Source organism: Oncorhynchus kisutch, linkage group LG4, assembly GCF_002021735.2.
Source record: "Oncorhynchus kisutch isolate 150728-3 linkage group LG4, Okis_V2, whole genome shotgun sequence".
Lineage (NCBI taxonomy): Eukaryota > Metazoa > Chordata > Actinopteri > Salmoniformes > Salmonidae > Oncorhynchus > Oncorhynchus kisutch.
In genome coordinates this window covers 28,091,033-28,104,539 of record NC_034177.2, presented here as the reverse complement: position 1 = coordinate 28,104,539, position 13,507 = coordinate 28,091,033, and the positions used below count along the sequence as shown (strand labels likewise).

General features: G+C 40.5%; 1 protein-coding gene across 1 annotated transcript; it reads right to left on the bottom strand.

Annotated features, from left to right (window-relative positions):
• Positions 1-2,820: 2,820 nt before the first annotated feature.
• Positions 2,821-13,507, bottom strand: LOC109889340 (aspartate aminotransferase, mitochondrial). Its single transcript, XM_020480700.2, has 10 exons — positions 13,318-13,507; positions 12,251-12,407; positions 11,940-12,068; positions 11,775-11,834; positions 11,490-11,651; positions 11,255-11,359; positions 6,921-7,071; positions 6,636-6,801; positions 6,394-6,544; positions 2,821-6,197 (listed from the first exon to the last, which is right to left on the bottom strand). The coding sequence occupies exons 1-10, from the start codon at positions 13,395-13,397 to the stop codon at positions 6,075-6,077; spliced, it is 1,284 nt and encodes a 427-aa protein (XP_020336289.1). The 5' UTR covers positions 13,398-13,507; the 3' UTR covers positions 2,821-6,074.

Below are 13,507 nucleotides of genomic sequence, written 5' to 3'. Positions count from 1 at the left end.
GTCTGATTAGTTTCTAAGGAAGTTTCCAGGCTGCCTCGTCTTATTGTACTTTCTCCACAAGCAGCCTTGACATTTGTAGATAGACGGTTTCACATTACTCTCTGGCTCATTGTTCCACCAGCACTATTTGCAAAGCCACTGTTAGATAAGGTTTATCACATGCAGTACCCAAATAGCTGCCAGAAGAATGATAAGATAGTGCAAATAAAATAAAACAGGTCTTAAATTATTTCAGCATTTACCTAACAGTGTTTGGATAACTAAAGAGCAAACTAAAGCATTCTTAACATACGGATGAAAACGTTTTTTTTTATCATATCCACTTCCTTGTTCCTCATTTTCTAAACACTTTTGTGCACAACTTGTATTTCAGATTGATCTAACATCAGAAAAACTCCTACTATGCGTCATAGGGGATAACACATGGGATAAATGTTATTTTGCAGGATTCCTACAAAATGTTCAAAAGACATGTAGTACAAATAAATACTCTCCATTACTATTTTATGTAATAACACCAAAATGCTTTTCATTGGAAAAGAGAGCCATAAAATGCATCACCCTTTCAGACATAACAGTGGGATATTTCTATATAATGACATAAAGAACTGGATCATTCACTGCTCAGAAATAAAATATTATAATTGAATATCCTCTTAGAATTTGTGGTTTACAAAGAAGTCACATGGGAAGTTACTTATCCAAAGCTTTATCTTTTGTTTTATATGTAATGTAAGTGCCTTAATGTGTCTGGATCCCAGGAAGAGGGATCCCTAATAAATACAAATACAAATAAGAACAGCTTTCTCAAAGAAAAACAGAATGTCAACTATTTTATTACTTGCCACTTCAACCTGTTGCACATAGGCCTACAGTACAATTTACTTGTCTATTTTTAATAACATAGGTTAGGCATACAGTATCAGTGTTACAGCTAATTAAGCTTATGTCATATATTTTGATCAAAAACACAGCATGTAAAGTGTTGGTCCCATGTTTCATGAGCTGAAATAAAAGATCCCAGAAATGTTCCATATGCAAAAAAGCTTATTTCGTGCACAAATTTGTCTACATTCCTGTTAGTGAGCATTTCTCCTTTGCCAAGATAATCCATCCACCTGACAGTGGCATTTCAAGAAGCTGATTAAACAGCATGATTATTACACAGGTGCACCTTGTGCGGGGGACAATAAAAGGCCACTCTAAAATGTGCAGTTTTGTCATACAACACAATGCCACAGATGTCTCAAGTTTTGAGGGAGCGTGCAATTGGCATGCTGACTGCAGAAATGTCCATCAGAGCTGAATGTTGATTTCTCTACCATAAGCCGCCTCCAAGGTTGTTTTAGAGAATTTGGTAGTACGTTCAACCAGCCACAGAACTGGAGAACATGTGTAACCACGCCAGTCCAGGACCTCCACATCTGGCTTCTTCACTTGTGGGATCATCTGCGATCAGCCACCCTGACAGCTGATGGGTTTGCACAACCAAAGAATTTCTGCACAAACTGTCAGAACCCCCCCCCCCCCCCCCCCCAGGGAAGCACATCTGCGTGCTCGTCGTCCTCATATTTCTCCTGTTTTTTTCTCCACCTTCTTGCCATTAAATCGAGTTAAGGAGGAAATCAACGCCTTTGCAGCCTGAATGGAGAATGTGTCATGTATGAACTGGTCCACGGGAAGTGTAGAAGTGTGTATAATCAGCTTCATGCATTCGCCATCTTCCGGCCTTTGTGCTAGGTTTCTGGCAATAATCTTACCCGCAGCAGAGCTCACATCACCAGAATTCCACTATTTGCAGACCGAGGCCTCGCCTGAGTCCTGTCACCTTTAACGTTAGTCCCCAAAAATTAAGCGTAACTCATGGTTATTATGAAAAGCCATTAGATATTTTGGCCTATTTTTTCATATGCACTGTAGTGACTACTGACTCTACAGTACACAAAGATTTACTTCAGTGGTTTAGCCTTCCTGTTTGGCCCTGTCCGGGGGTGTCCTCGGATGGGTCCACAGTGTCTCCTGACCCCTCCTGTCTCAGCCTCCAGTATTTATGCTGCAGTAGTTTATGTGTCGGGGGGCTAGGGTCAGTTTGTTATATCTGGAGTACTTCTGTCCTATTCGGTGTCCTGTGTGAATCTAAGTGTGCGTTCTCTAATTCTCTCCTTCTCTCTTTCTTTCTCTCTCTCGGAGGACCTGAGCCCTAGGACCATGCCCCAGGATTACCTGACATGACTCCTTGCTGTCCCCAGTCCAACTGGCCGTGCTGCTGCTCCAGTTTCAACTGTTCTGCCTTATTATTATACGACCATGCTGGTCATTTATGAACATTTGAACATCTTGGCCATGTTCTGTTATAATCTCCACCCGGCACAGCCAGAAGAGGACTGGCCACCCCACATAGCCTGGTTCCTCTCTAGGTTTCTTCCTAGGTTTTGGCCTTTCTAGGGAGTTTTTCCTAGCCACTGTGCTTCTACACCTGCATTGCTTGCTGTTTGGGGTTTTAGGCTGGGTTTCTGTACAGCTCTTTGAGATATCAGCTGATGTACGAAGGGCTATATAAATAAATTTGATTTGATTTAGCCTAGTCACCTAATTAAAGGCAGAGGGCGCAATAACCACATCAACAGTAGGCCTACATAGCACATCATGGAAAATAAATGTAGCCTAATGTGTGTAGTCATTTAGTTCAAAAAAAGTATTAGGCCTAAAGCACTTTATCCTTTTGCCTACCCGACTATGGTAAGACAAGTTTACCTTCTCACTAATACAGTTCACTTTGTGCTTGAATCATTGCTGAAAAGGAAGAATCTGACATTTACAAACTGTGCAACCATTTTTATTTTACAGAGAACTTACACTGGTCTGACATTACCGAAATCTGAGAAACTCAGAAGATTACAGTGCACAATCACGATGATCAGATTTGTACCATTCAAATTAACTTCGGTTTAATGAATCTATGAAACAGATGTGGATAGTGATGTTGGCCAGAAAAAGATCAGGGGTACAGTAGTTAAAAATCGGTGTCTATTCGGAACAGAAACAGATGCTTCCACCTAATGTGCAAAAAATAATAATTCTAACTCGAGACCACATGGTGTCAGAGTCCTGGAACCTCAGAGCAGGTGATTGAAAACCCATTCAAAGCTTCTACTGACATGCTTTAGAACATTTGTGACCCTGCATTCCATAATGTACAAGGTGGAGTCCACCATTAATCTTGTTCTTTCACAACACAAAGTAAAAACCAGTGCTTGGCTTTGAGGGAAAGTGTGTTACAGGGCGCCTGAACTGTGCTTTCCATGGCCCCTCAGAAACATACACCACAGGAGGCTACTGAGGGGAGGACGGCTCATAATAATGGCTGGAATTGAGTGAATGAAATGGTATCAAACATAGAAAACATGTGTTTGCTGCATTCGATACCATTTCATTTATTCTGTTCTAGTGATGACTATGAGCCCGTCCTCACCAATTAAGGTGCCACCAGCAGCCTGTGATGTACAGTACACCACTGAAAGTCAGAGGGCATCTTAAGGATTACATTTGACTTTCAATGATGTTCAAGAAAATCAGGGGGCATGGGAGTAAACGGCAATGTGCAAGCAACAAAACACCTTTCATGCTCCTGAAATTGAGAGTCAAAAGAGTTCATACAGTATACAGCATATATTACACACACTACCGTTCAAAAGTTTGGGCTCATTTAGAAATGTCCTTGTGTTCTTTCAATAACATGTTTTTTGTCCATTAAAATAACATCAAAATTATCAGAAATACAGTGTAGACATGGTTAATGTTGTAAATGACTTTTGTAGCTGGAAACGGCAGATTTTTTAATGGAATATCTACATATGCGTAGAGGCCCATTATCAGCAACCATCACTCCTGTGTTCCAATGGCACGTTGTGTTAGCTAATCAAAGTTTATAATTTTAAAAGGCTAATTGATCATTAGAAAACCCTTTTGCAATTGTGTGCACAGCTGAAAACTGTTGTTCTCATTAAAGAAGCAATAAAATGAGCCTTTGTTAGACTAGTTGAGTATCTGGAGCATCAGCATTTGTGGGTTTGATTACAGGCTCAAAATGTCCAGAAACAAAGACTTTCTTCTGAAACTCGTCAGTCTATTCTTGTTCTGAGAAATGAAGGATATTCCATGCGAGAAATTGCCAAGAAACTGAAGATCTCGTAAAACGCTGTGTACTACTCCCTTCACTTAACAGCACAAACGGTCTCTAACCAGAATATAAACAGGAATGGGAGGCCCCGGTGCACAACTGAGCAAGAGGACAAGTACATTAGTGTCTAGTTTGAGAAACAGATGCCTCACAAGTCCTCAACTGGCAGCTTCATTAAATAGTACCCGCAAAACACGCCTCTTCATTGTTGACATTGAGACGACTCCGGGATCCTGGCCTTCTAGGCAGAGTTGCAAAGAAAAAGCCGTATCTCAGACTGGCCAATAAAAATAAAAGTATAAGATGGGCAAAAGAACAGACACTTGACAGAGGAACTGGACAGACGGCCAGCATCCCGGAGTCACCTCTTCACGTTGAGACTGGTGTTTTGCGGGTACTATTTAATGGAGCTGCCAGTTGAGGACTTGTGAGGCATCTGTTTCTCAAACTAGACACTAATGTACTTGTCCTCTTGCTCAGTTGTGCACCGGGGCCTCCCATTCCTGTTTCTATTCTGGTTTGAGCCAGTTTGCGCTGTTCTGTGAAGGGAGTAGTACACAGCGTTGTTCCAGATCTTCAGTTTCTTGGCAATTTCTCACATGGAATAGCCTTCATTTCTCAGAACAAGAATAGGCTGATGAGTTTCAGAAGAAAGTCTTTGTTTCCGGCCATTTTGAGCCTGAAATCAAACCCACAAATTCCGATGCTCCAGATATTCAACTAGTCTAAAGGCCAGTTTTAATACTTCTTTAAATCAGAACAGTTTTCAGCTGTGCTAACATAATTGCAAAAGGGTTTTCTAATGATCAACTAGCCTTTTAAAATGATAAACTTGGATTAGCTAACAACGTGCCATTGGAGCACAAGAGTAATGGTTGCTGATAATGGGCCTCTGTACACCTATGTAGATATCCCATTAAAAATCAGCCGTTTCCAGCTACAATAGTTATTTACAACCCTAACAATGTCTACATTGTATGTCTGATCAATTTGATGTTATTTTAGTGGACAAAAAAAACTTTTGAACGGTAGTGTATATAAATAATCTGTTTAATTAAATGGTACTGTATCCATGGGAGATGTGGCAGTTGTTGATTGTTAGACAGTGCTCTTCCGTTACAACAGCAAAATAACATCCTTAACACACATTGTGGCTGGCGGATCATCACAACCAGGGACTCCATGCAGCAAATATCATCCCACATAAAACAAGTGCCATGACCCCAGTACCATCACCTAGAAAGGTTCCACTGGCATTAAAGTTTAAACAAAAGTTTGCAGCACCTGACATTAAATTTTTTTGAAAAAGGTTTTGTAAATGAATCCTTAATAAATTAGACGCACATTTCAATACAATTACCTTAAAGAGACAGTATTTTTAGTAAAGAATTTTCTAGAAAAATGTCTTAACCATTATTACTTTGGTGTTCCATATCACAGCCAATAGTTGAGCACAGTTCTTAGAGACAGGGTGTGCTCAGGCCAAGTGAGAGGACATGCTGCAATATAAGACATGATTCCAAACAGTGATATTGTGCTTGTTAGTTTTCATTGTCAAGTATGACTTACACAAGATATTTTGAGCTCATGACCACAGCATGCATGTCTGAGGGAGGGTAAAAAAAAAAAAAGATTCAAGAATTCCATGGATATTTTTTCAGGGAACCACACATTAAAAACCTAGTCACAGATAGTCCAACATACAATATCTAGACAATGCCAACAGAAAATTCAAAATAAAATAACCCTATGGTATCTTATTATGTTTGATTCTTTCCCTAAAGGAAAGCAGAGGAGAGGGTTCATTTACATAAGTTGTTTTGTTTTTCCTGTCTGACGTTACCACCCCTCCTTCCTCTGGTGGTGACTACGGTGTGACTCCTGGTTAGCCATCTCACTTGGTCACTGCATGGATACCTTGTGCAAGGTAACCCACATTGCCAGAGGTGACACCAGCCATGGATATACGCCCATCCTTTGTCATGTAGACGGAGAACTCCTTTGTGAGGCGCGCCACCTGCACAAGTTGGAATAGTTACTCATTACGACTCATCAACTGCATATTAAGCTATTTAATATCGAGACAGATACTTATAAGTATAGCCACGTTCGATGTTTCATCCAATGATTCCTTACCAGTAAGTAACCCAATGGAAATCACATACTATATTATATTATGAGACAGTGTAGAGTCTCAGCAACAGTTACTCTACCTGTTCAGGCTTCAGCCCTGTGAAGCAGAACATGCCAATCTGATCAATGACGTGCTGCCAGTTCTGAGTGGAGCCCTCCTTCTTCAGGTTGGCCACTAACAGCTCCCTCATTGTGATGATGCGGTTAGCCATGCCATGCACCTCCCCCAGCCTAGGGAGAGAAGAGCCGTCACTCAACTGGGCCCGTATCATGTTGGCTATGCGACAATTGAAATACGACATTTCGTGGATGACTTACTCACCACTCTTTGTACAGGTCTGGTGTATTGAGGATGGTGGCAGCGATGCGCGCCCCGTTCATGGGAGGGTTGGAGTAGATGGGCCGAATGAGGATCTTCAGCTGGGACTCCACACGCTTGGCCTCCTCAGCATCCTTACACACGACAGTGAAGCCCCCAACACGCTCACCTGAAGACATCACACACCACCACACAAGGCATGTTGCTTAGCTTAAATAATAAATATGGTATTTTGTTTCCCCCAAAACATTATCCTCAAATTTGACCAATGCAATTATCATAACTCACCATAGAGACCCATGTTCTTAGCAAAGGACTGAGAGAGCACAATGTTGTGGCCTTGCTCAATGAAATAACGGACAGCCCAGGCATCACGGTCAATATCACCACTAGCAAAGCCCTGGTAGGCCATGTCAAAGAACACTAGGAGGTTCCTTTTCTGGAAGAGAAAAACACGATAACTTGTTATGTACAGTACCTTCAGAAAGTATTCATAAACCCTGGACTTTAAAAATAAAACAAACAACTTTGAATATCCCTTTGAGCAGTTATTAATTACACTTTAGATGGTGTATCAATACAATCAGTCACTACAAAGACAGAGGCGTCCTTCCTAAGGAGAGGAAGGACACCACTCAGGGATTTCACCAAGAGGCCATTAGAACAGTTAGAGTTTAATGGCTGTGACAAGAGAAAACTAAGGATGGATCAACAACATAGTTACTCCACATTTTTTAATTTTACCTTTATTTAACTAGGCAGGTCCGTTAAGAACAAATTCTTATTTTCAATGACGGTCTAGGAACAGTGGGTTAACTGCCTTGTTCAGGGGCAGAACAGATTTGTTTTCTTTTTTTACTATTATACTAATCTAAATACTAATCTAAATGACAGTGAAAAGAAGGATGCCTATACAAAATAAAAACATTCCAAAACACGCATCTGTTTGCAATAAGGGACTAAAATAAAACTGCAAAAATGTGGCAAACAAATTAACTTTATGTCCTGAATACAAAGCGTTATGTTTGGGGCAAATCCAAACACTGCACATCACTGATTACCACTCCTCATATATTCAAGCATGGTGGTGGCTGCATCATGTTATGGATATGCTTGTCAAGAACTAACCTGTCTCAGTCTGCTTTCCAACAGACACTGGGAGACAAATTCACTTTTCAGCAGGACAATAACCCAAAACATAAAGGCCAAAATATATAATAGAGTTGCTCATCAAGATGACATTGAACGTTCCTGAGTGCCATAGTTACAGTTTTGACTTAAATCTACTTGCAAATCTATGGCAAGACTTGAAAATGGCTGTCTAACAATGGTCAACCACCAACTTGACAGAAATTTTTAAAGAATGTGCAAATATTGTACAATCCAGGTGTGTAAAGCGCTTAGAGACTCACAGCTGTAAACTGCTAGTGCTGAGCAATTAACTTACATTTCTGTAATTTTTTCAGTTTTTAAACAACTAATGTCAGTTAAATGATTTGAATTCCATTTTGTTCAGTTTTTTTTCCTGTGAGCTCAATGCGCACATTGCAGTTTCTCTGGAGATAAATCAGATCCAGCCTGAACTGTGCGATGTAGTAGGGAGTTGTTTCCAACAGGGCAATATTCTATGGTTTAGTGTATAAAACGTGGTAATTAATATATCGCCACAACCTCATGAAAAAAAAACACTAACTTACTATTATTCATCACTACCTTACAAGTTCTATTCAATATGTTTCACTACATACATGAGTGGTAAGTCAGTACTGATGATAGACAGATTTTGAAATTGTTGTGTTTATATTTTTGTTCAGTGTCGATATTACATTTCTTTATATTTAAATCTTAATATTTCACGGAATTTTAGGTCCCCCAGGCTGTCCCAACATGACGTGAAAGTGAATTCTGACAGTGTAAAAGAACCTTAGTTAACTATAGAATGTTGTATTCCATACCCATTTGAAGAGAAAAATGTTATTGTGTTTGATAAAATTAAAGATTCTCTCAGGGGACACTATTTCAATTTAAGGGGACAACACATGGGGCCCAGACCCCGAGTTGGGGAACCATCGTACTACTAACCTCTCTGCCTGCTTGCTTCAATGTTTCCTCTCTCTGTGTATCTGCTTTGCCTCCTTCAGCCTGACTCACCACTGTCTGTCTCACTACTCACTGTAAAGAAAAGGTATTTTGTTATGAGAATTTATACTAGCCAATCTTTTGATTATAGCTAGCTTAATTTCAATCAACTGCTTCTGCTGAGGTCAGGCTCCGTTCAACGTTAGCTTCTAACTTCATCCTTCTAGCCAGCTAGTTATAGCTAGCTAACAGCCAGAGCCCTTAACCTACCTAGCCAGCTAGACATCGGAATGAAATATCATCGACTATTTACCAGTTGTACACTCATCCTCAGAGAGTGAGGGTTTTTTTGTTTTGTGGGATGTCTGTTGACACGGCAGGAGGCGAGGGAAGTTCTTTTTTTTACTACAAAAACCACTGTCGGCGGCGTCTCCCTACCACTTGCCACAGTAGGTCTGAGCGGAGAGAGGCCGAGAAGTGAAACGAACTATGTCGTGGTCGGAGTTTCCCATCGGACAGAGTGGTGAGTGAATGCACTGCTGAAAAGGCAAATCCGGGGGAGCAGGAAACATAACGAGCATACATGAATCATTTATGATTCCACTCGTTCACAAAGGTAAGCACAATTAGAACTCAGATCAAGAATCCTTCTGAGCGTTGCTCAACGCTGGGAATGCAATAAGAAGTGAGTAAATGAAAATTAAATAAAGAAATGCGAGTAAATGCTATTTCACAAATAAAAAGGTGCGTAAGCGGAATTTATCCTCTACTACATCCCTGGATGGGTCTGGCAAAACCATTCATAATAATCTATATCCTGCAGGCAGGGTTGAATCTACATTTGCCCGGCATTTAAGCACCTCAAGCAACTTGCGCGAACCCTGCTCTACCTGAAAATACATGATCTAAGTGATTGATAGCTGTTATTCAGCAGTCATAAAAGTATGCTTTATTTAGTTTGAAGAACTACAAAATAGCGACTTTGTCAGACAGCATATGCAGCAGCTCTAGAGATGAGATGATGACTTGGAATGAAATAAATAACCAAATGTAATACACACAACTGAAATATGTTAAGCAGTAAAGAGCAGTCACTATCATCATGGGAGTTTAATTAATTGTGTTGTTACAGCATAAATAATCAAAATCTGTGATAATTTTTTTAAATTATCGAACTGACTTCAAAAAGCACTGATCGCTGCCAAAGGTGACTCTAACATATATTGACTCAAGGTGTGAATAATTATGTAAATGAGATTTGTATTTCATTTTCAATAAATTTGTAAAAATGTCTAAAAACATATTTTAACTTTGTCGTTAAGGGGTATTGAATGTAGAGGGGTGAGAATTTGGTAAAATATTGAATCCATTTTAAATTCAGTTTAACAACAAAATGTGGATTCAGTCAAGTGGTATGAATACTATCTGAAGGCACTGTATTTTGGCCTGGTTGGTGGATAATTAGGTTTCATCTGGCTACTGGGTCGTTCCACCAATTTAATACATTTTTTTTGTAGTAGAAAACATTTGTTTCACCTCATTTTAACATTGTCATAAAGAGCACATGTTCAACATAATAAAAAACAAATTTCAGTGTAAACTTAAAACGACTAAAACCAGATATAAAGTATGTAGAAAAGATTATGACCTATAATCTTTTTAATAATATAATCTTTGAGAACTAACAATCACCAAATTAAAATCTAGACAGTCAGGGAGAATGGAAAATTCTCCGTAGCCGTATTGATTTTGTTTTATGTTTAAGCAAAAGAACAGCAATAGCCATGGAATATTTAATAGAATTGCAGGAAATTAGCTTTAAAACTGCAAAATGAAGTATTGCCGCTCTATGGAGAAATGTGTCGAATTGCAGGAAATTGATTTTAAAATGCTAAATATTCTATACAGCCAAGATAGGGGCCTCTAAAATGTGTTCTAAAATTCGGCAGCGTCAATAGGCCAGTCACACCCATTGCCATGCCCACCCCCTAAAACTGTAACAGGGTTGACGTTTAATCTTAAATATCAGCCATAAATCCCCTTGTGACAAGGGGAATAGAAGCTTGTTGTGTGCAACAGAGAGGGGCAATTGAATGCAAGCTTCATCACCCAAAAATTATTGTTAAAAAACATTTCTAGCCTGTTAATCTATGGGTAACAGGGTTGATGTGTTATTCTCAACCCGTTCAGTTTCCCTCCACAAAAAAAGAAAATGGCCAAAAAGAGTAGAATCAGCTCACCTGCTTTTACACTATGATTTGACTATCAGATGTTCAAGTTTCTTTTAAAACAATTTTTTAAAGGAATAGTTTTACCATATTAAAAGGAGAGTTCAGTTCATTTAACAGGGTTGACCTTAACATTAGGGACAGGTTTGTTTGTTTTCATGTTGTCTAAATTAAAAAGGGCACTTCATTTAATATAACAGGCTTCTCAAATTCAATATTTGTGCACAATTTCTACCTAAAATATCAAAGGGACGCAAAAGGCACTCATTTCATGGAACGACCCTACTACATCACTTTATATTCAGTTGCGTTTACCTTCACCAGGTTAGCAATCTCCTTCCACTGCTCTGGCCGAGGGTCCACTCCTGTGGGGTTGTGGGCACAGGCATGAAGCATGATGATACTTTTCTCAGGTATTTTCTGAATAAGAGGAAACAATAACACATTTGTTAATCTATAATCCAGCAGTTACTTTAAGTACACATTGATAGGGAGAGTAAAATGTGTACACATTGGTAGGGGAAGATTAGGCTTCTGTGCCATGTCTTACAGAGATGTCATTCAGGGCTCCCTGGAAGTCAAAGCCACAGGTCTTTGGGTCATAGTAGGTGTAGGCCTTCAGTTGCATCCCAGCGTCTCTGAAGATGGGTGTATGGTTCCCCCAGGAGGGCTTGGGCAGGTACACATCCCGGGCCTCTGTATGGAAACGGGACTGAGGGAGGGGAGCAGGAACAAAGACAGTGGGGAAAAGAAGAGACTTTCATTCATTAGCATTCATGATGAAGGTTGGATTTGTAAAAAAAAAATTAAAAAGCAAAAGGATCGGGGCTCTTACCAGGAAGTTGGCTCCGATTCTCAAGGACCCAGTTCCAGAAATAGTTTGGACAGTGATGTTCTGGGAACAAGGAATAAACAACAAACGGTCAAAATAAGGCTTCTAAAGCTGTGCTGTAGAATGTGGAATCAGGATGTCTGAGGTTCCAGGAAAGGCTCGACTTACCCTGCCACTCTTGATAACCTCATTGTTGTCTCCCAAAGCCAGCTTGGCGCATGCCTTGGTAAAGTCCCCCAGACCACCAATAGCCAGGTATTCTTTGTCCAGCTTCTTTGCAGCAATCTGAGCTTCAGCCTAAGAATACAGAGGGTAAATGTCCAGCCAAAGTCTGTTGTTCTCTGTGTCCAAGTGATTGTAAGCAGCTAGGCTGATGTCTTTTTAACTTATAGTCTCTCATAAAATGTGGTTGTTTCTCATGTTATGAGGTTTATAATGAGAGTCATCATCATCATAATCATCAAGCAGTGATTACACACTTTGCGAACACAGCTGAGGACATATGGTTTGCCCTGGTCATCACGGTATGCTCCTACACCCAGATTCATCTTCTTAGGGTTGGTGTCACGCTTGTAGGCCTCTGACACCCCCAGGATGGGGTCAGGGGGACCCATCTGCACCTCGGACCACCATGAGCTGAGACAGTTGGGGAAGGAGATTGAACCATCCCGTAGAAAATAGAAAGGGTAAATTACAGACTTGCATCAACTCAATTTACACCCGATTAAGTAGTCTGATGCCTTTGCACTAAGTAGGATTTGATCCAAATTAGGTGATAATCCCCTAACAGTCTGAAGTTGATTAAGCTAGTCTGCTTTCACACACAGGAACGTTGGATGTGGCAGCATGCATGTGGCAGCAACAACCAACCACTAATGTTGCAAGGATGACATTCTGTCATACACTTACATCATAATTTATTGCATCAATGGCTTCATTTGATGGGCCTACCTTTCTTTCAGTTGTGAGCCAGTCACCAGCAGTACAGTAATGAAACATGCTTGACCAGTCATGTGGAGGAGGGAAAGCACTACATGCCCAGCTAAGCTCGTTAGTGTTTTGTGACCTTGTTAGTTTGCTACACATTAAAGTCAAATATTTCTAACAGTGCTAAAGCTGTTTCAACTCCTCCAACTGCATGTAGCTACTATAGCTGTGGCTATCTGGTTACCAGTTAGCTGCCAAAACATATCGTTGGATCCTAGTTAAGTAACGTTAGGTTAGCTTGGCAGCTAGCTACTGAACAACCTTGGTTGGTGGCGAGGTTGCAAATAGCCAACCAGCCACACAAAGCCTATGAAATCAGTTACCTAACGTTATATCATTGGCTACTTTGCTAATTACCCGAAAATGGCTGCGAAAACCAACTAGCTAACATGCTAGTTGTCCATTTGTCTTGAGATAGCTAGCAACCAACCTGCTCCCTTTGAGAGAAAAGACAAAGGGTCGTTCGTCTGCTAGCTAGCTCTGCACTGACTAGTTGTCTATGGCTGTCAGCTAACGTGGTAGCTAGTCAATAAAGCAGTACTCTCGGAGCACATTTTACCTGGCACGAATGGAGAGCGCACCCAACGGAGGGTGTACCCGGACGGTAGAGATGATCTTGCTAGATTTCAACAGGGCCATTGCTGGTACTAAACACAACACGCACGGAAAACCGTATCCTGAGTTCCCACACACTGTACTAGGTAGCTCTGCTGTCAATTGCAGCACACCCCCACGTGCTCAACAGCGCC

Coding starts and splice junctions, on each gene's coding strand:
- LOC109889340 (XM_020480700.2), bottom strand. CDS start 13,397: ATGGCCCTGTTGAAATCTAGCAAGATCATCTCTACCGTCCGGGTACAC. Junction 6,545..6,635: donor CCAGACCTGTACAAAGAGTG/GTGAGTAAGTCA, acceptor TTCTCTCCCTAG/GCTGGGGGAGGTGCATGGCA. Junction 6,198..6,393: donor CAGGGCTGAAGCCTGAACAG/GTAGAGTAACTG, acceptor CAACTTGTGCAG/GTGGCGCGCCTCACAAAGGA.